The following is a 19627-nucleotide window of genomic DNA, read 5'->3' as shown; positions in this document are numbered from 1 at the left end:
CCGCTGCCGCGCCCCACACCGAGCTGACCACCGGGGGATCCCCCGGGACAGCACATCCCCGGGCTGCTGACACCCCGTGTGAGGCGTGCCGAAACTCCGCCGCGCCGGGGGGCTGCGCCAGCCCGTCCCCAGGGCGCTGCTCCCGCCCGGCTGAGGGGGGCGGCGGGGCCGGGCGAGCGGAGGCTGCAGGGAGGCGCCGGGAGGGAGCTGCGGGGCGGGGAAGATGGCGGCGCCCGGCGCGGCGGGGCTGGGCCGGCGGCTGCGGGCCTGGCTGCCCCGGTGAGCGGGGAGAGGGACCGGGAGGGCTCCCCAAGGGCTGCTGCCCACCGCGGGAACACGGGCAGCACGGCAGGAGGCCTGCGGGCGGGCCGCCGGCAGCGGGGAGGGTGTGCGCCGCACCGGGGGCGCGCGGGCGGGCCGCCCGCCTGGTTCTGCCGGGCTCAGCGGGCACGGAGCTGTCAGGGCTGGACCTTTAAGGTCACCGAGCACGCAGCATTGCCGTTCTGATCTCTGAAGCGCATCGCCCAGGGGGTGCAGACAGAACAGCCCCAGGGATGGTGAGGGCCCTGCGCCGCCGCTGCCCGTGGCCACAGAACGGGGGAAAAGGGACGGAACCCGCTCTGAGCTGCTCGCCCCGCTGCCCGTGAGGCCTCCCGCGTCCAGCAGTCACATCTGGCCGCATCTGCCTGCGGCCCTGTCACGGCGCTGGGTTACAGCCCCGCTTCTCTTGCTCCCTGCAGGATAATGCCCGTGAGATGGAGCCGCTACAACCCCAGCTACCTGGAGCCAGAAGTGAAAAAGGAATTGCATGAGAAGCCTTTAGAGGAGCTGACTGAGGAGGAAAGGGAACAAATGGAGCTTAAGGCGGTTCGACCCATCAAAGCTGCTCCTCCCAGCCTCTCCAGTTCCGTGTTCAGCGACCCCATGATCAGGTCAGAGGAAGCAGCAGCTCCTCCTCTCTCCAAAAATGCCTGGGAGCTGTGCTGCCCTCCTCTGCCTTCACCTGCTGCCTTCACATTGCCTTTTGTTAGAGCACAATCCCTATATTCTGGGTTAATCTTTTCCCATCAATGAGTCCATTGTTCTGCAGTAATTAGCGATAATTACAGCAGATCTGGCAGCACCCACACTTAACCATGGGAACAACACAAAGGGATGGGGGGCTTATTTCTGTGGGTGATAAAATCAGACAGAATTCATATCAGATCCTGGCTTTGTGTTTACAGTAAATTCACCAATATGATGATGAAGAGTGGAAATAAAGTGCTGGCCAGAAGCCTCATGTCTCAGGTAAGAACTCAGGTTTCTTTTCACTATTGCGTTAAAACAAGACAAAATAGAAGGCTGGGATGTGAAACCCACTGGAATTGGGAATTACCAGAACTCGGGTGGTCCATCTCTGTGCTCCTGATGTGTTTCACTCTGCCACACGTTGCTTGCAGCATGATGCCTCTGATAAACCATGATTTGTGTGATAAAATGTGCATTGCCATGGCACAGCTTTGAGCCTGCCCTGACCCACAGCAACTGGTTTTAACTGGTGTTGCCATCTGGCCTCTTCCACCCATGAACTCTCTTGAAATGGAAACATTTTGCCCAAGTGTTTCCAGTTAACTGCTGATTCCTGGTTTCAGAAAAGCACACAGGCTTTGCAGGGGGGGATGCTCAGTGCCCAGACCCCTGTTCCTGCCTCCACTTTGTCCCTGCCCTTCCCTGGCTTCTGGCCCAGGTTTGTGCTGCTCATCCCCCTCACCCAGAATGCAATGACTGATAAAAGAAGAGCTGGAAGAGGGTGAAGTAAAACTTGAGTTAAAGAATTTCCAGTGGGTCTTTTGCCTCTGGGGCTGGTGGACCAGCTGCTCAGATGAAAATGGGGTGCCTGTAAAAGTGATGTAACCTCATGGAGCAGGAGAATCTATCTGCCCTGAATATCTTCTTTCTTGCCTTTCTTCCAAGACTCTGGAAGCCATTAAAAGGAAGCAGCTGGAGAAGTACCACAAAGCTCCAGAAAATGAGAAGGAGACAATTGAATGCAACCCCTACGTCATTTTCCACCAGGCTCTCAAGAACTGCCAGCCCATCATCGGCCTCAGCAACATCACCAGAGGAGGCAAAACCTACCAGGTGAAAGGGGGGCTGGGAGCACATCTGGTTGTGAGACAATTAGCTGGGGAGGCAAATGAATTGGTTTTCACCCCATTAGCTCAAGATTATCTCTCCTTGGAAAGAGCCACTTTGCAGTCTGGACTAAAACAGCACCTAGAAACTGTCCAAAGTCAGGATCCCCTGAGAATTGTGCTTCCCCTGTCACAGAATCACTAAGGTTGGAAAAGACTACTAAGATCAATCAAGTCCAGCCATTAATCAGCAGCAGTCTCTGGTTCTCTGACTAGATGTGAAGAGAAATACACAGCAAGTATTTTCCAAAGAGACAGAGATCAGCAGCAAAAGAATTGGTGGTCTTTGGAGTACCAGTCCCATCCTTTCCACTGCACCATGTTGCTTGGGGAGAGGTCCCAAACACCTGGGGCAGGTCAGCATGGCAAAATGGGTCACCTAGATCCAGTGGGATATTTAAAACATGAGCACAATCTCTCTGAGTACAGGCTCTGCAGCCCTTGGGGCCTGAAGGAGAGGTGAGATGTAGAGGCACTTGGAATGAGATGATCTTTAAGGTCCCTTCCAATCCAAACCTTGCTGTGATTCTGTGACTTCTCTATTCAGTGCAGAGATGGGGTGACCACTCCCACCTTTGCTGACTCAAACCAGCCTGCACCCAGCTCCCACACAGGCCAGTTTCCATTTTGGTGGCAGCGGCCAGTTCCTATGGACAGAGCAGGAGAACTGGCAGGGCTGAGCTGTCAGGAGCTGCAGAGAGCAGCACAGGGAACACCTGCAGGTGCAGCTGGTGCTGTGTGGCTGCTGGGGAGGAGCAGGTTGCTGCTAACTGCCATGGGTTAACCCTTTCAGGTGCCCGTCCCGCTGACGGACAATCGGAAGCGCTTCCTGGCCATGAAGTGGTTGATCACAGAGTGCAGGGAGAACAAGCACCGCCGCACGCTGATGCCAGAAAAGCTCTCCCAGGAGCTGCTGCTGGCCTTCAACAACGAGGGGCCTGTCATCAAGAGGAAGCATGTCCTGCACAAGATGGCAGAGGCCAACCGGGCGTACGCCCACTTCCGCTGGTGGTAGGGACCCCGCACGGGACACGCTGCCACGGCCTGCAGAGCACAGCCCCAGGGCTGCCAGCCTGGGAGAGGGCAAGGTGGGATATCCCTTGCAGGCAGCTTCTGTTCTAACCCAGGGAAAGCTGACACGATCCCCACGAGGTTTTCTTTGTGCTTGTTTGGATGGGGGAATGTGAGTTAGCAGCGTCAGCGAGGCTGCTCCAGTTAGTTCATAACTGCTTCCCTGTGAAGACAAGCCTTAGATGTTTTTCTTACAGCAACGCTAACGAAACCATCTTTCACTTACCTGTTTCCTGGGGATCTGAAAGTCTCTCCTCCTCAAATCAGCAATGTTTTTGGATGCAGAGCTAAAGCAGAGCTGGATCCTTTAACACATGGATTGGTACAACAGGCAGTAAAAGGCCCTTTTTGATTTTGGCCATCAGCAACGTGGCCTGCACAGATTTGATGGGAATGTTGACAAAATAAAACCACTTTTATGGGAAAGGTTTCCCAATTCCAGACTTTTGTCTCTGTTGCTCCAGGTAGCCTGGTTGTGTAAAGCCCTGAGGCCCTAGACTGGAGCAAACACTGAGTTATCTCAGCCTTAGGGCTTCAGCCAGGAGCAACCCTTCAGTATTCCTCAGAGCTCAGCAGCTGTGCAGGGAGAAAGCAGGGCATACATTAGTGGAAAACTTTTATTAGAAAAAAATCCTTCAATAGACTATTTTGTTTCATTTCTTTCTCTCACATTCTTATAAGAAATATACTATAGCTGAAACTTGCAAATTTTGGAAAAAAGTGACAGTTATTGTATAAAACCTATAAAACCCTTCCTACGTGTGCTCAGGGACCTCTTCTGTCACAGGCTGCCCTGTGGCAGGTATTCCTGGCTGTGGAAGAGGCTGTGTGCATGCAGGTGCAGCCAGCCTGCTGGAAGCAGTCAGGGAAAAGCACTTGGTTGAGCTGTTTGTGAGGCCATGGTGTGTTCTGTGACCTGTCCCAGAGAACCAGGTACAACCTGAGCTGGGAGATTTCCCTGCTGCCTCCCACAGCTCTGCTGGCTTTGGGGTGAAGCAAAATGTTCTCAGCCTAAACTGTGCTTTCTTTAACGCTCATAGAAAATGCTGGTGTGAGCTACAAGCCTCCCAAGCCCTTTGCTGACAGCAGCCCAATATTAAGACAAAATCAGTGAGAGAACTTGCTGGGTGAAGTGTGCCCTTCCCACCACTCTGAACCTCCAAAGTCAGACCAGCACCTGCTGCATCTGACAGTAGGTGCAGAGAGGCTCTAGCCAGTCTAAATCCTATTTACAGGGAGTGCTAGAAAATTAATGCAAAAAATTCCAGATTGGTACGAAGCTTGCTGGTGAAGGTGCTGGGGATGCCTCTGCCTCGAGAGGTCAATCTGTCACTTCACTGTAATAATATTTCTGGGCAGCGTCCGTCATCTTCCACTCGGCAGCCCGGAACTCGATGATCTCCAGCAGCAGGAGCTGGGACAGGGAGCTGAGCCCCTCCTGCAGAAGGAAGCCATCTCGGAGGAGGGAGAAGAGCTCATCCATGCGCTGGGAATTCATCTTCTCCAGCTGCTCCCCGATGCGGTGCAGCTGCAGGACCAAGCAGTCCACCTTCAGAAGGAAGAGCAGGTGGCTGAGCACAAAGCAGTGGAGGGTCCTCTGCACCCCCCAGGCTGTGCTTTTTACAGGTCCTTGGCAGGACAACAGGCATAGCAGCAGCTCTGCCTGCACTCACCTCCTCCTCCTTCTGCAGGCTGTCGGGCTGTGCCAGCCTGAACAGGCAGTCGTACACAGGGTTCACCAGAGCCATCATGGGCATGTTGTTCACCTGCAAGGAGAGTGGAGCATTGTCAGCCTGGGGCCAGAAGGGAGTCTGCAGCTATTTTAAATAGTTATTCCCTTGCTGCTCTCCCAAGGAGAAGGGAACAGGATTTAGTTGTGCTGTGTTAGTGGGATTTTCATCAGAGATCAGACATTTGAGTCTCCAGGAACCAGAGGAGCTGAACAAATGATGTAAAAACCATCTATTTTTAAATGTAAGCAGGTAGTCATGGGAAATACACTTGTTCCAACAGTATTTTTCCTGCCTGCAGCTCTACTTGCATCACTTTTACATCTACTCCAAGCAGGAATTCAAAGTTCACACACTGCACAAAAGCCTGAAGCCAAACTCCATCAGCAAACCCCACAGCAACTGAACCAGTCCAGTCTGGGACATCTGGGAGCAGGCAAATCAGGGGATTTCAAACACCAGGTACAAAATGAGGAAGATAAGACTTTGTGACTGTTCCTGGAGACTTCCTCTGCCTCTTCAAGCCTGTAGATAGCACCAGCTCTGTCAGCATCCTTGTTCTAAGAACCAGCTCTGGCCCCTGGGGCTCTGTACAACACCCACCCAGCACCCCTGCTCTGGTATCCTAGGATGCCCAGGCCCTCCTGGCACTGCAGGCAGCAGCAGCCAGCTGCTCCAGCTCCTCACCCTCAGGTAGTCGAAGATGTTGCAGATGAAGGTGACGTAGCAGATCCAGGCCTGGAGCGAGCGGCTGCGCAGCTCCTCCCTGTCCTTGTACTCCTGCTGCAGCCGGTTCAGCAGGCTCCTCCGGAAGATGCTCTGGCCAACTTGTTTGCTCTCTGCCTGTAAGCCCACAGAAACAGCATGGAGGGATGAAACAGGGGTGCCAGAGGGGAAGGGGGATGCAGTACCACACAGACAACCTTCTGTGATTCCCAAAGAGGCAGAAAAGCTGCAACATGCTGCCTGTGCTGGCCCACTGCTCTTCTGGATGCTGCCACTGCATAGGGCAGGTGGCAGGACAGGAGAGATGGGCAAGGGGTCAAAGCATGTGACTGGGGCAAAGCCCTTCCTGGCCCAGCCCAGGGACAAGCCACACAACAGCCCAGGTGTTTCACTGTCCAGACAGGAGCTCTCACCTGGATGATGGTGTAGCAGATGCGCCCAGCCTCCTTGCTGAACACAGAGTCTTTGAGGGACTGGTCCACTATAATATTGGCCACTTTCTCCAGGTCCACATTACTGGGGTCTGCAGAGAAGAGGAATGCTGTTAGGACCCAGCCCTCTTTCGCCCCTGATTGCTTTGAGGCACCTGGAAAGCAGCCAGGGTCTGTGCAGGGCCCAGTGGAGTCACATTAAATGGTGCAGAAGCCGTGCATGGCAGAGGAGCTCATAAAAACCTGCTGACCTTTGAGGGCTGTTTTCAGCAGCTTCTGAGTCTCGGAGTCAAAGGACTGTATTTTGTACTCTTCTTTGCCTGTTTCCCCCATGACTGGTTTCCTCCAAGGGCAAGAGTCAGGGCAGTGGATGAGCTAGTGACAGTCCCTGGGGAAGGAGCACACAGAGCTTAGTTGGACAGAGGCAAACCTTCACCATTTCCCATTCGGCACACCCCTGGTAGTGCTGAAGCACAGACTGTTTCCTGACAGCTCCCCACCCCAAGGAAACTCCTCTTTTATTAGGGCACCAACTCTACCTCTGGATCTATGCAAATCCTCATTCCCACATCTTTTAAAGCCTTGTCTCCCTACCAGCTGATGGTAGAACTTCAGAGCCTTTATATTTTTCTGATATGAGAAACGTTACAGGCAAAGCAGACCCGAAATATATGTGGCTGTATCACAGGAAGGCACACACTGCTCTCTTAGGCCTTTTAAACACCAATTCAGCAGCTTTCGCACAAAAATCTGGGAAGAATCAAAGCCAGCACAAAATCATCCAACACACCCGCCAGAGCACCTCTCCTGCACCAGCCAGGCTCTCAGCTCCCAGCACGACACAGCAAACTCAGCAGCCAAATCCCCAACAGCAACAGCTCCCATCTCTCTCATCTCCCTGCAGCAGCACTGCTCTGCAGCACTAGCAGTGCTCCTAAGTAGTCTCTAGATTGATTTTCTTCTGCTTCATGATATAGTGAAGACAGCAAGAGGGTATGCACGGCACAGAGAGGAAGGGCTTGCTTTGATTCACACAGGATCTGATGGATGGGAACGCAGGGCTGGCCAGACTGGCAGTACAGGAGAGGGCAGTCGGCCAAATGAGTTTTGCAAGCTCGTCGAAATTCCTGGGCCATTACTCACCCCTCTCTGCAAACAGGTCCCTACCCAGATCAAAGCCCAAGAGCCTTTAGGGGCATGGGACATGTAGCGTGGGCAGCCCCCTCACGTACAGCAGAACAGGAACTCAGAGCAGAGAACAGCCCCATGGGGCGACCACCTGCCGACGCTGCTCTCACAGCCAAAGCTCTCACCCACCCTGGGACTGAGTCAGCCAGGTCCCAAGGTTTCTTTCCCAGGTGGATTCACAAGCAGCCGGGTGCCCTCCGTGCCATGCCTGGTTGGCAAACACCTTCCTAGCTGACCTCTCCTCTCTCTGCATCTGCACTCATGCCATGCTGCACTGCCGGTGGAGCAGCCCGAGGTGACCAGAGCCGCGTGTCCCACGGGCAGCATCTCCACGCAGCGGGAAGCGCCCGAGCCCGTCTGGCAGCGTCTGTGCCGCCGCCCGGCCCCGCTCCCGGAGCTCCCGGGGATGGCCACGGCTGCTTTGAACTGCTGTGCCAAATAACCCTGCCAGAGCAACCCACAGCGTGTGAACGCCGAGCCAGCCAGGTCTCACCTGCTCTAGAGACCCCCCTGCCAGCACTACCTTATCGGAAGGGCTGATGGCAGTGGGTGGCATGGAGCACCTGTGGTACCGACTGCTCCTCTGCCGCTGGCCCCGGCTGGACGAGCCGTCCCGGGGCTGACTCGGTTGGGGTCAGCACCCTCAATCTGCCGGTTATCCACCAGCTCAGGTGCCAGGGCACCTGTGACCTGCAGGGTCACACCTGGCAGTGTGGGCTGGACAAGTCCTGCCCACTGCAAGGAGAGGGAGAAGAGCAGATTCTCCTCTGCCACCCCATAGTGTCTGCCCCAGGGGCTCCACCAGCCCCCGGGACCCCCATCCCATCCCCGCCCAGCCGCAAGTGGAACTCCCAGCGTCGAGACGCCTCTAGCCCGGGGCAGCTGGACCACCGGAGCCGCAGGAACCCCCGCCGCTGCCTCCCGGCTCTCCAGCCCCGCGGCTGGCACAAGCCCCAGGGCCAGCGGACGGAGGAAGAGGCGGATCCCGGGCAAAGCAGCCCCCGCGCTGCCCCGGGCAGGGCAGGGGGAGCCGGGCGCAGCCCCACCGACCTGCCGGCCGCCCCCGCTGTGTCCTCCGGCCGCCGGGACATCGCCGGCACCTCCCGAGCCCCGCGCCCTCCCGGCACGGCCCAGGTTTCCTCTTAGGTCATTTCCTCGCCCGAGCCGGGGGAGGGCCGGGCCGGGCCGGGCGGGAGAGCGGCGGCAGCCGCGGCAGCGCCACCGCCTGCGAGCGTCGGGGCACGGCGGGGGGGGGGGCCGGGGGGGGCGGCGGCCCCCCCGGGAAAACAGCGGGCACCGCGGGGCGGGAGACATGGGTGTGCTGTGCTCCCCTCACTGCTGGGATCGGGCTGTGCTGTGTGCTCCCCTCACTGCTGGGATCGGGCGGGCGGAGCGCCGGGGACGGCCGGCTGCTCCTCGGGAAACTCCCGGGCTCCGCCAGGCACGGCCGGCTGCCCCCGAGACACCTCCCGGCTCCCCGCGCCGGTGATCGCAGGCAGCACTCACCCCTCGGCCACGGTCACCCGCGGGGCTGTCCCAGCGCTCTGCGGGTGACAATTCCGCCCTTCCCTCCGGGCCACGGCAGGCTGCAGCCCAATGGTGTTAAAAAATGAATAGAAAAAAAGTCAGCGAAGAGGAGAGGCAGTAAACCAACACACTGCAACAACAGCTGAATATGGTATACACACTTCATGTTTTTTTCTCTCAAATCTCAACCGTTTCATACGGGAAGACCCTACAGGTGGTGAAGTCTTCACTGCACAGCAGACAGGCTGCTGAAACCAGGGAATGGCTGAGGGAGCACAGAACGAACAGTTTGGGAATATTTTCTGTAGCACTGCATGGCCCGGCTGGATACAAACAAAGCCTGAACTATTCCACTGGGGGTGTGACGCTCAGGACTGGCTACCACTGCTCCAAATGCCCCTCTAGGACACAGCAGTGGGTCTGGGCTGCAAAAATCCCCTTTGGCTGATCCCTTTTGGTGCAGTTCTCAATAGTGATACCCAGCAGAGAGGGTACAGTTCTGCCTACGGCTGAGGAACACCCACAAGCCAGCACTGGAAAGTCCATATGGCTGCTGTTGCCCTATGCTCTGGGCCCTGACTAGTCTCCCTTTCAGGCAGCAGGAGGGCCACGATGTTCCTGCAGGGTCCAGCAGAGGCACGAGGAGGAAAGGAATAAATCAACTGCAGCCAGCCAATGCATAACAAAATATTTAATGTACCTTGTCTTAAAAGGCAGGCACACACTGTGTGTATTGTGTCTGGATGCTTTCAAGAAACAGCAGCTGCAAAAGATCCGCTCAGACAACACAGCAAAATGCCACTGTTACAGTTTCTACATCACAAGAGAAACTTAAATCCAAATTAAATATGACCTATTCCAGTCCCAAATGTAAAACATTAATTTTTTGTCAAAAATGATGCTGTGCAGCTCTGGATGTGTATCCTGAGAGTGGGACTGTCCTAGGAACTTGGTGAGCCAGCCAGCACTGCAGGAATCAGCATGTTCCTCGCAGATCTTGTGTGTCTGAGACTGGCTCAGTGCCGTGGCGGAGCTGCAAACGACTGCAGCACAATTCCTCACCAATGCTCTGCCTGAGTTCTCATGGAAAAAGGCACTAGAAGAAAACAAACGCAGCTGCTGAGCAGCTTGTGAGGTGAACTGCAGGCAAATCCCTGGTGATAGGATTAGCTTGGAAAGAAATCCCAATGGCCAAAATCAGCCAAATCCCACAGTGAGGCATTTGCCATGTTGAGTCACTTCACACTGAACAGGAGCGCACAGCTTCCAAGAGCATACCTGTACCAGCACCTCGGAGAACAAGGTGACCACAGATCTCTCCCATCTCCTGCTGCTCTAATTCTAAGAGATTTAGCTCCTAACAGCATGTGTTTTGCCAGAGCAGCTTGAGAAATAAGACCTGTTCTCCTAGTGCTTCATTCAGCCTCAATCCCACAGAGAAATCAATACCTCTTTCAGTGCTTTCCTCAGCAAAGTGCACATGAGAAATCTATGAGGGTCAGATGCTGCTGATCAGAGGTGAAGTGATTGTTGGATGCAGCTCCTAATATTGCTGAGGTTATCACATCTTTCTCCCTCTCACTGGAAGCCCAGATGCCTTTATGGGGCCTGTAACATTTGTGACACAAATGGTCACAGCCTAAAGGCCTCTGACCAGGGAGTGTCTCTTCCACAGCCTGGACCAGACAGGCACAACTTAAACTCTGGCTTTGCCATCTGCCGAGTGGAGGCAAGCTCTGTTAATGCAGAGTGGAGGAAAAAATGACCCCAGAGAGGAAGAGCTGCTCCATACCCTCCAGTAGTGCCCCTACCAGCATCACCTCAAGCTCCACAGCACCCTCGAGGAATGTCATCTAACAGAGCACAGATCTTCCTGTTCTTTCCTGCTGCTGAGTTCCCAACCAGTTTCCCCCTATTTTGTGCAGTTTAACAGCAGCTCTTTTACCAAAAAAATGGAAAACAAGTCTTGCAATGTTTAGACAGGATGGATGAGTCCCCATTTCCTAAGGAAGCCTAGGTCAACACAATATTTTCTGCTCTGGCCTGTCCCTGCTAACCATGACGGCATTCCTCTCACCAGCAACAAAAGACAGTAACAAAGCCAACCCATTTGTTTTGAAAAGAGACATTTCTCTCCCTCAGAAGGATGTCATGAGGCTGAGTTCATTACTCCTCATGATGTCTCTCCAAGAACAACAGGTGAACAATAAACAAAGGCTAAACATCGTTAAGGAGATTCTGAGGAATCTCAGAAGAGCTTAAATAACACAGGAAAATGACAATAGGATTGAGGCACTTGGAGAAACTCCACATTTCCTGCATCTCCTGCTCTTAACAAAATGGCCATTTTTAGAGTATATGCAGCTCTCTCTCCCTCTTTAAGACTCACACATCAGCCTCCTGCCTGACACTGCTCAATGAAATTAATTTTACACAGCTCTGTCACCTGCAGGCCACTTTGCACTCCAAGATCTCAAACCCATAGCAGACATAAAGTTATTCAGCCTGGGCTTGCAAGGAATTTCTCCAGATACCTCAGCCACCAGTGGAACAGCTGTTTTTTAAAAACAGCCTCTCACAATAGTTCAGGATAAGCGAGCAATGCTGATATGCTCAAAATTGCCAGGAGAAGTTTCGTCAATGGAATGGAATTGGTCATGCTGGAATCTGGCCAGACCATTTGGGATTAACACCCTGAATACTGCAAAATAGCTGGGAAAAGCTCTGTGTTAAAAACCATCAAACCATCCTCCAAATAACTGCAGTGCTCTGCCTTATCCACCCCTTGCAGATGAGTAACGTGCTTTTGTATGGCAGGGCTGGGAACTCTGCCTTCCACACAGTCCAGCCACACCCTGCTAGGCTTGAAAAAACACAGAATAAAAGAGGAGGAAGAAAGTAATTTTCCTCTTTTCCGCTGTTACGTAAATCAGAGTTGTTGGTAGGTTGTTTTGTTGGTTTTTTTAACCACTCATAAAACCTTTGAAACTCCAGAAAAACACTTTTCCATCTCTAATTCAATCATCCATGTGAAACACCACGCTCAGCCAACCAATTCCTATTTGATGTTCATTCCTTTCACTTCAGCAAACCTTGTCAAAACATTTTCATCTCTAGCACCAGTGCAGGACTGAGGTTCTGAAACATTTTGAGGCCACTACAGAAATACTTGTTAGATACATTCAGAGGTGCTATTAAATAAATAATGATTAAAAAAAAAAAGTACTGGTTTCCACAGGACTTTCCCTTCATTATTCCAGCTTAGAATAATTATTTCTTAACTCTATACATCATTTGTTTACTCAGTGCTTTGAAGCAAAGCACCCTGGAGTAAAAATTTAGTTTGTGCGTTGAATCCCCTCAGAATGGGGCTCTTAATATGCAAGTTTTCTTATAAAAAGTGTGAGTGAGGCATATGTCTGCTAAATCCCTAAGAGATGTATGGCCAGACACCCAGGAAGAGAAAAGGGAATTCAGCATACAATCAAGTTCACTGGAGTTAAAGGAAAAACAACTCTGATCCAGCATGATCAGAGAAGATGCTGTGTTTAAGATGACAGAGAATGCTCAGCTAGCAAGTGGTGACTAAGAAGCAGCAGCTGGCAGCAAAGGAAAGGAAAACAGGGTCTGTGCATTAATGTGGCTTTACCTGACTACACCAGCAGGACAGAGCGAGCTGTGCAACACCGAGACAAGAATCTGGTGCAAACAGCAGGCACGGAGCAAAGGAATAAAGCTGTGCAGATGCAGTGCTAGGACGTGGCGTTTGGTTGGTTAGCAGCACTAGGCTGGGCCAGAATCCCCTCTCTGGAATCCAGGGATTCACCCACTTTATTGGGTGCCTTTCCAGAGCACAGGCATTGCTAGGGAGTGCTCTGTTGGTTCCTTCTCTCCCCACTAAATGTGCACTGATATGAGAGGAGACAGAAGGAAAGTGCTCTGTTGAATGGCTCCCAGCCATGCAGTTCAATGTCTCCAGCAGAACTGCAGTTGCCTTCTCCTTCTGCTTGGTCCCAGGAGGTGATTCCCCACAGGCTGGGGGAGCTCTGGGAGCCCTGACATTTCCAACGTGCTCATGACAGAGCAAGGCCATCAGTCTCCCCTCCTGAGGAGAAGAGCAGGCAGCCACACACATCCCTTTCAACCTTCCTTGCTCTTGGTGCTCTCTGGGCTCTTCAGGGCGCACAGGAGGCCGCAGAACAGCTCGTACCAAAAGAAGATGAGGCCAGAGGAGAAGGCAGCCTTCAGCAAGCTGGGAGAGAGGCCCTTGAAGAACCCACCTGGGCCCTCCTCTCGCATGATCTGCCTCATGCAGTCCAGGAGACCCCCATACGTCCGTACCTGGGAGAGAAATGGCAACAAGGTTAAACAAGAGAACTTCAGGACAACTGGAGAAAAACACAAAGATCCCCAGACTATACCACAGAAACATCATCTTGACAGGCAGCTTGGAGATGCCTTTCTGAATAATATAATAACTAACTGAAACTTTCAAAGAGAGTTTAGAGAGAGCAGGGCAGAGGAAATGTAGAACATACAGCATCAGCAATGGTTTATGCACATCATTCACTGAATGGCTGTAAAACCTCTGCATGCAACAACAGCATGACTTTAAATTTATGCCAGAGTTTGTGAAGTTATTATTTCAGATTGTGCAGCTGCTGTTTTCTATCCCCTTCACTGTCTGAGAAGGAAAAAATGTTGAGTTTTCTGACAGAAAGCAAACACAGCCACAACACTTAGAAGTTTCCAAATTAGCTGTTTGCATGTTGTCATGTTACACTGTGCAGTTTTAACATCTTGTGACACATCAATGCTAAGAACAAATTCTGTATCTTACTGCAAGAGGAAAAGCATGCAATGCAATGGGCTGAGACATCAAAATCCTATTCCAGAGTTTCTTAGGGTACAGACTGATTTCTTTCTCAGATCCCAGGAATTTTAAGGAAAACAGAAAATTTCCACATTTCATGAAAAAAAAGAGAAAGTTCCTTGAAAGATCTATATTTGTCTTCAAGTGTATTTCAAGGTGGTAACAATTGTGCTAAAGAACACCAGAGTATTTAATTGGTTTTGAATTTCAGGCTATTCTCATACATAAAACACATATTGAACACTTGGTGCCTGTTTCTTGCATCAAAATATTAATTGCAGAAGAGGAGCCTGACAGCCAGGTGACCCCAGCACACAGCCAGTGTCATCCTCTGCTAGTAATTTGGTTCTGAATCAGAAAAACCAAGCTGCAACTAAAAAAGTAAAGTAAATCAAAAGCCATTTGCCTGCCTGATTCATCCCCAGCTCCAAGAAACAGTGTATAGGGAGGGATGACAAGCCAGAGCACAGGTATGTGGGACAATTCCCTCCTGGGACTGATCATAAAATAAACCCAGTATGTTCATGTGTAAATTCACATTATTAAATGAGACCAGTGCTCACTGGGAGCTTCCAATCCAAACGTGAACTCAACAGGTAGCACTGGTGGACTGTCACTGCATTCCAGGGCACTGGAGCAGCCCATACTCAGGAAAATCCAGCACTTCCAGCACTTCTCACCTGCCCAAAGGCTGCCCGAGCATGCTCAAAGCCGCCCACTTGCAGTCGCTTTTTGACCACATCCAAAGGGTACGTGAGGCTTTTGCTGACGACTCCAGCACAGCTGCCACAGACCAGGTTTCTAAGGCTGGCTGAGAAGCAGAAAGGGAAAAGGATAACAGGGAGGAAAAAAGAGGATGGTCAGGGAATTCTGATTAAAGATCACAAGAGGTAAGTTAAAAATCACTTTTCACAAGAAGTAAGCTCAAAAAAGTCCTTTGAAGTTACATCGCCTCTTCTGCAATAGTTTTAGCCAGAGAATCTCAATGTGTATTTTTCAGGCTTGCAATGTCTGTTGGAATCAGAGGACCAGCTCCTCTTGGCCCATTACACTGCCTTATGGTTTTGTTCTGCTCAAAAAACTCCAATCCCCAGTCTCCAGACAACTTGCTGCCAGTGGATGAAAGTTTTCATGCCCCCCCAGGGAAAGCCTGGTCACTGGGAATCTTGCACCCCTGACTGCTCAGGCTGATGTATTCTGGATTGGAATGTCTCAAGCTGACACTGCCTGATGACTTCAGAGGCTTGTGGGAAATGAGTTCTGTATTAGACTTTTTCCTGACAAACACGAGGTCCCAGCACAAAACCACCATCAGCCTCTGACACCTGAAATTAAATATGCAGACATGATATTGAAAAGTCTAGTTCCTCTGCTGAAGAAATTCCATTGAGGAACAAAGTCATGCTGCTGCTGCATCCCTCTTGCTCAAGGAGGCACAGGTATCCAGAACTGCCAAGGTGGCAGGTTGCATCAGGATGAGGTTCTCTTACAATGGAGCTAGAAATCAACATAAAAATACCAAATCAAGAGCCTGGCAGCTTTAAATTAGAGTAAATTAATCCTCTTCCCTAACAGCTGTGCTGGAATCTGCAGGCAGATTTACTACAGAAATCCAAGAGTCCTGTCTCCACAGCACTAATGAAACAGAAAGATTATGGCGGCACTGTCTTCCCACAGTATCAGTAATGTGACACTGTTAAAGAAAGAGCACCCTGGCCTGTGACACTTCACTTTCCCATCCACCCACTTCCATCACAGTTACTGCACAACAGGAGCTGTTTGTAAACTCTGCTGTACTTAATCTGGCATTTCCCTGAAGGGATAAAAATGAGAGGTGGAAAATAAGAGACACTTTTCAGATGTTGCATCAAAAAATGTGAAAGGACAACAGAGCTTACATCAGTCATCCAAACTAGCACTCATCTTCTTTCTCTCCTGACTGCAGCCATTGCTGTTCCAAGTTCCTACCTCCATTCTTTGCTTCAGCTGGAATCACCCATCTGGAAAATTGTTGCAGGATGTTGTAGAAGAAGAACTGGAGACCAGCGTATGGGAAGATAGCAACGAGTGTGGGGGTCAAACCTCTGTAGAAAGTCCGAGGCCCTTCTGTCTGGTACATGGTCACCACGGCATGGCGAAGGTTGGGGTAAATCTGTGCAACAAGGAAGAGGCTGAGTGACTTTCCTGTGAACTTAAAAACAGCCAACCAAAGGTCAGGTCATTTCCCACTAATGACTATAGGAATTCCCCACTGCCCAAAATACAACTGACTGTCTTCAGCACAAAGTGATGAGCAAGGTGATTTTCCACACCCTCACAGCATTCTCTGCTAGGCCCTCACGACTTAAAAGAAACAAGGCATGGAGCTGAGTCCTGAGACCACCTGCATCACAGACATGATTATTTTTCTTTTAACAGTTCTTAACTCCTGCAACACAATTCCTATAATACATACTGTAATTCTACTGCAGGCTAAATACAGAAATGGCTCTGATACAAATCTATCCCATTATTACAGACCTAGTTAGCACAGAGACCAATTCTCGTGTAAATAAGAACATGAAGCACAGGTGAAAGGTAACTAGTTTCAAGTATCATCCCCATCATTATCTAAACATGACTCTCTGCATGTGCAAAGTTTCAAAAATGCAATGCTCAACAGTCTGTGGAGCAGGTTCTACAAAAAGCCAACAGCCAAAGCAAAAAACTGAGTTATCGTGTTAAGGACAGTTTCTCCTTTCTGCATCACCTGTCAGGATCAGAAGCACCAAAACACAATCAGGAAAGCTGTGTCAACAGCACCAAGGATAACTTGGCAACAGTGCAAACACTGGCCATAACAGCACCTGCTCCTTCATTTTAACCCACAACGCTGTATGTGCTTTCAAACCTCCTGCACCTTCAGACCCGTGAAATATCGCTGCTGCTGTGGAGGACAACATGCTGAGGCTCACCTTTGGCTCACCCTGGGCAGCAAAGCGGGTGCGCAGCGTGTCCACGGGGTGCACGGCGACCGAGGCCGTGCAGGCAGCCAGGCCCCCGCACACCAGGTGCACGAAGGAGTCGCGGGCTCCCAAGGAGGTGACGTTGTGCATCAGCTCCGTCAGGCTCTCGAACGCCATGAACTGGCGGAAACAAAGGAAGCCGATCCTCGTGACTCACACGGCTTTCCCGCTCCTCTCTCGCATCACCAACAGCTCCACCCCTCCCCGCTTGGTACCACCTTCTACGCCCTTCAAAAGCCCTCCCCAACTTGCAACACGTAAAAATCACTACACAGCCCGGGGAACGCTTGGGGTAATCTGGTGTCTGCCACTTCTGCTAATTCTTGCATTTAGAATCGTGAAAAACTCATTTTAATGTTCTGTGGCTCCAGAAGAGTGTTTGCTATGTCACAGATATGCTTTCCTTTACCCTTTCAGCCACTGCTCCTGAAGCTGTTACTTTAGCAAATTAAAGCGTAACAGTGCTGTGTAAAACACCCTCATCAGCTTCACTGACTTTTTCCTAACAAGCCCTTAGGGTGACAGCATGTTTAGAAGCAAAAAACTGCCCAGGCTCGGGGCATGAGCAGCTAAGCCAAATGTCAGGAGTAGAGAGGGCTTATCTATGACCAGATACAGACAGAGCTCAGTCTGCTCTTGCCGTGCTCCAGTCTATCTAGCCAGCTCAGGAATATTAACTTAGGAATTACTGAGCAGCTTTATACAGCTGTACAACCTTTCCACTCCTGAACACAGATGGTCTGAGGGAGCAGAGCAGTGTGCTGTGTACACACAGTGTGCCCAGGTGATGCCTGGTGCCCTCACCTGAACAGCCCCGAAGCCAACAGAAAGGATCTGAGCAGGAACATGGCCCTTCCAGAAGGCTGTCAAGCCCTCCTCCCGGAAGATGCGCTGCACAGCTTGCAGGATGCCGTGGTACTTGGCCGCAGGGTTTCTGGAAGAGAGCTGCTCGATCTGGAGCTGGAGGAAATGGAGAAAGCATTTTCAATTTCACCCTTCAACACTGGTTCAAGTGTCCAGTTCAGGAATTCACAACCCTGTCAGCCAGCCAGTGCTAAGGGATGACATTCTGTCTTCCCACAGAACCACATTCAGATCTGACTGGGACGTTATTTATGAAGGGCTCTAAAACAATAAAAATGTGCACGAACACAAAGATAAGCAGGAGGGATGATAGTGAAATTCAGTCAGAGAGTGTAAGTCATTCACAAAACCAGAAAGAGAACGAACTCTGAGAAACACAAGATTCCATTCCCACACAAGTTAAGTTGTATAAATAGAAGCGGTGGACACAAGATAGCCCTACTTCCTTGCATAACCTGCACACAAGGTAGGTGAGGCCTGACGAGCAGATCCAGTGCTCTCTGGCTGCACAGGTGACCTGTTCACCCAGGACAGCACCAGCTCTGCTCCCCGACAGGCTCTTCCATCCCGGCCCCCGAGGTACCTGAAAGCGGATCTTGAGGACGTCCAAGGGGCTGACAAGGACCCGAGTGACCAAGCCAGACGCCGACCCTGCTGCAGCCGCTTCCACCGTGGACACGCACCTGCCTTCGGGGTCGTAACCCACCATGCCTGCCGGCTGTCCGAGCCTGGGCGGGGGCACAGGAGCGGTGAGTCCCCTCACGCCAAGGCCCACAGCCCCCTCCTGACCCCGCACTCCCTTCTCACCCCACGGGACACACAGCTGCCCCTCTGCATCACTCCCTCCGCCCCGCAGCTCCCGGCCCCGCCAGTGGCAGCCCTCAGCGCGGAGGCCGAGCGGAGCCCGGCGGCACCGGGGCTGCCCGGCCCCGGCCCGACTCCCGCCGCGCCGCCTCACCCTCAGCCGCCGGCGCCGCGCTGCGCCTGCGCGCCGCGGGGGCCGCTGGGAGATGCAGTTCCGGGACGCGGCGGTCACGGAACCGCGGGTCGGTGCGGCTGGACGAGCCCCGAGACCACGGAGTCCAGCCTGCGAGCCAACAGCACCTCGTCAGCCCCACCATGGCACTGAGCGCCACACCCGGTCTTTCCTTGGACACCCCCAGGGACAGTGACAACGCGCTGGGCCGCCCATTCCAATGTCTAATCACCCTTTCCATGAAGAAATTTTTCCTGATGTCCAACCTAAATCTCCCCTGGTGCAGCTTAAGATTATGTCCTGTGCGGCTGGACTGGCCCCGAGACCACGGAGTCCAGCCTGCGAGCCAACAGCACCTCGTCAGCCCCACCATGGCACTGGGGGCCACACCCGGTCTTTCCTTGGACACCCCCAGGACAGTGACAACGCGCTGGGCCGCCCATTCCAATGTCTAATCACCCTTTCCATGAAGAAATTTTTCCTGATGTCCAACCTAAATCTCCCCTGGTGCAGCTTAAGATTATGTCCTGTCACTTGTTACCTGGGAGAAGAGCCTGAGTCCCATCTGGCTACATCCTCTTATCAGGGAGTCACAGAGAGCAAAAAGGTCACCCTGGACTTTCCCTTCTGCAGGTTAAACAACCCCAGCTCCCTCAGACCTGCCTGGTCACAGTGGTGATCCATCCTGCCCAGCTCCTCAGCCCTGCCTGGTCACAGTGGTGATCCATCCTGCCCAGCTCCCTCAGCCCTGCCTCACCACAGTAGTGATCCAGACTTGTCCCCAGCTCCCTCAGCCCTGCCTGGTCACAGTGGTGATCCAGACTCGGCCCCAGCTCCCTCAGCCCTGCCTGGTCACGGTGGTGATCCATCCTGCCCAGCTCCCTCAGCCCCGCTCTGGTCCCACGAGCCCGGGCTGTGGGGGGAAGGTCAGCACGCAGCCCACACTGCCCTCAGCACTGCTCCCAGTGCCTCCTCCACCTTACGCAACCACAGACCAGCAAATCTGTCTCCATAAAGCACAGGGGAAGCAAGATTTTCTAAGCAACCCAACGTACAGTA

At 52.3% G+C, this 19627-nt stretch overlaps 3 protein-coding genes across 4 annotated transcripts; 1 reads left to right on the top strand and 2 right to left on the bottom strand.

Annotated features, from left to right (window-relative positions):
* The first annotated feature begins 221 nt into the window (after positions 1–221).
* Positions 222–3691, top strand: MRPS7 (mitochondrial ribosomal protein S7). Its single transcript, XM_039716243.1, has 5 exons — positions 222–279; positions 741–932; positions 1227–1290; positions 1957–2124; positions 2971–3691. Exons 1-5 carry the CDS (start codon positions 224–226, stop codon positions 3190–3192), a joined length of 702 nt encoding a protein of 233 aa, XP_039572177.1. The 5' UTR covers positions 222–223; the 3' UTR covers positions 3193–3691.
* Positions 3692–3847: 156 nt separating this feature from the next.
* On the bottom strand, positions 3848–8520 carry MIF4GD (MIF4G domain containing). Its single transcript, XM_039716244.1, has 6 exons — positions 8374–8520; positions 6387–6523; positions 6118–6227; positions 5666–5821; positions 4922–5014; positions 3848–4797 (listed from the first exon to the last, which is right to left on the bottom strand). The coding sequence occupies exons 2-6, from the start codon at positions 6466–6468 to the stop codon at positions 4570–4572; spliced, it is 669 nt and encodes a 222-aa protein (XP_039572178.1). The 5' UTR covers positions 6469–6523; positions 8374–8520; the 3' UTR covers positions 3848–4569.
* A 1003-nt stretch (positions 8521–9523) lies between these two features.
* On the bottom strand, positions 9524–18570 carry SLC25A19 (solute carrier family 25 member 19). 2 transcript variants are annotated; one of them, XM_039716242.1, is made up of 7 exons: positions 18551–18570; positions 18176–18320; positions 17533–17688; positions 16678–16848; positions 15692–15875; positions 14404–14534; positions 9524–13191 (listed from the first exon to the last, which is right to left on the bottom strand). In XM_039716242.1, the coding sequence occupies exons 2-7, from the start codon at positions 18299–18301 to the stop codon at positions 12991–12993; spliced, it is 969 nt and encodes a 322-aa protein (XP_039572176.1). In that variant the 5' UTR covers positions 18302–18320; positions 18551–18570; the 3' UTR covers positions 9524–12990. The 2 variants fall into 2 exon arrangements, with proteins under 2 accessions (XP_039572176.1, XP_039572175.1); XM_039716241.1 differs by lacking the exon at positions 18551–18570 and adding an exon at positions 18400–18544.
* Positions 18571–19627: the final 1057 nt, after the last annotated feature.

Source organism: Passer montanus, unplaced genomic scaffold (genome assembly GCF_014805655.1).
Source record: "Passer montanus isolate IOZ18808 unplaced genomic scaffold, ASM1480565v1 scaffold35, whole genome shotgun sequence".
Lineage (NCBI taxonomy): Eukaryota > Metazoa > Chordata > Aves > Passeriformes > Passeridae > Passer > Passer montanus.
The sequence above is the reverse complement of the archived record's forward strand: the minus strand, read 5'-3'. Positions and strand labels throughout refer to the sequence as shown.

Coding starts and splice junctions, on each gene's coding strand:
- SLC25A19 (XM_039716242.1), bottom strand. CDS start 18,301: ATGGTGGGTTACGACCCCGAAGGCAGGTGCGTGTCCACGGTGGAAGCG. Junction 17,689..18,175: donor TCCTCAAGATCCGCTTTCAG/GTACCTCGGGGG, acceptor CATTTCCTCCAG/CTCCAGATCGAGCAGCTCTC. Junction 16,849..17,532: donor TTGGCTTCGGGGCTGTTCAG/GTGAGGGCACCA, acceptor TGTTTCCGCCAG/TTCATGGCGTTCGAGAGCCT.
- MRPS7 (XM_039716243.1), top strand. CDS start 224: ATGGCGGCGCCCGGCGCGGCGGGGCTGGGCCGGCGGCTGCGGGCCTGG. Junction 1,291..1,956: donor CCAGAAGCCTCATGTCTCAG/GTAAGAACTCAG, acceptor CTTTCTTCCAAG/ACTCTGGAAGCCATTAAAAG. Junction 2,125..2,970: donor GAGGAGGCAAAACCTACCAG/GTGAAAGGGGGG, acceptor TAACCCTTTCAG/GTGCCCGTCCCGCTGACGGA.
- MIF4GD (XM_039716244.1), bottom strand. CDS start 6,468: ATGGGGGAAACAGGCAAAGAAGAGTACAAAATACAGTCCTTTGACTCC. Junction 5,822..6,117: donor TCTGCTACACCATCATCCAG/GTGAGAGCTCCT, acceptor GTGGGCTTACAG/GCAGAGAGCAAACAAGTTGG. Junction 5,015..5,665: donor ACATCTTCGACTACCTGAGG/GTGAGGAGCTGG, acceptor CTCTCCTTGCAG/GTGAACAACATGCCCATGAT.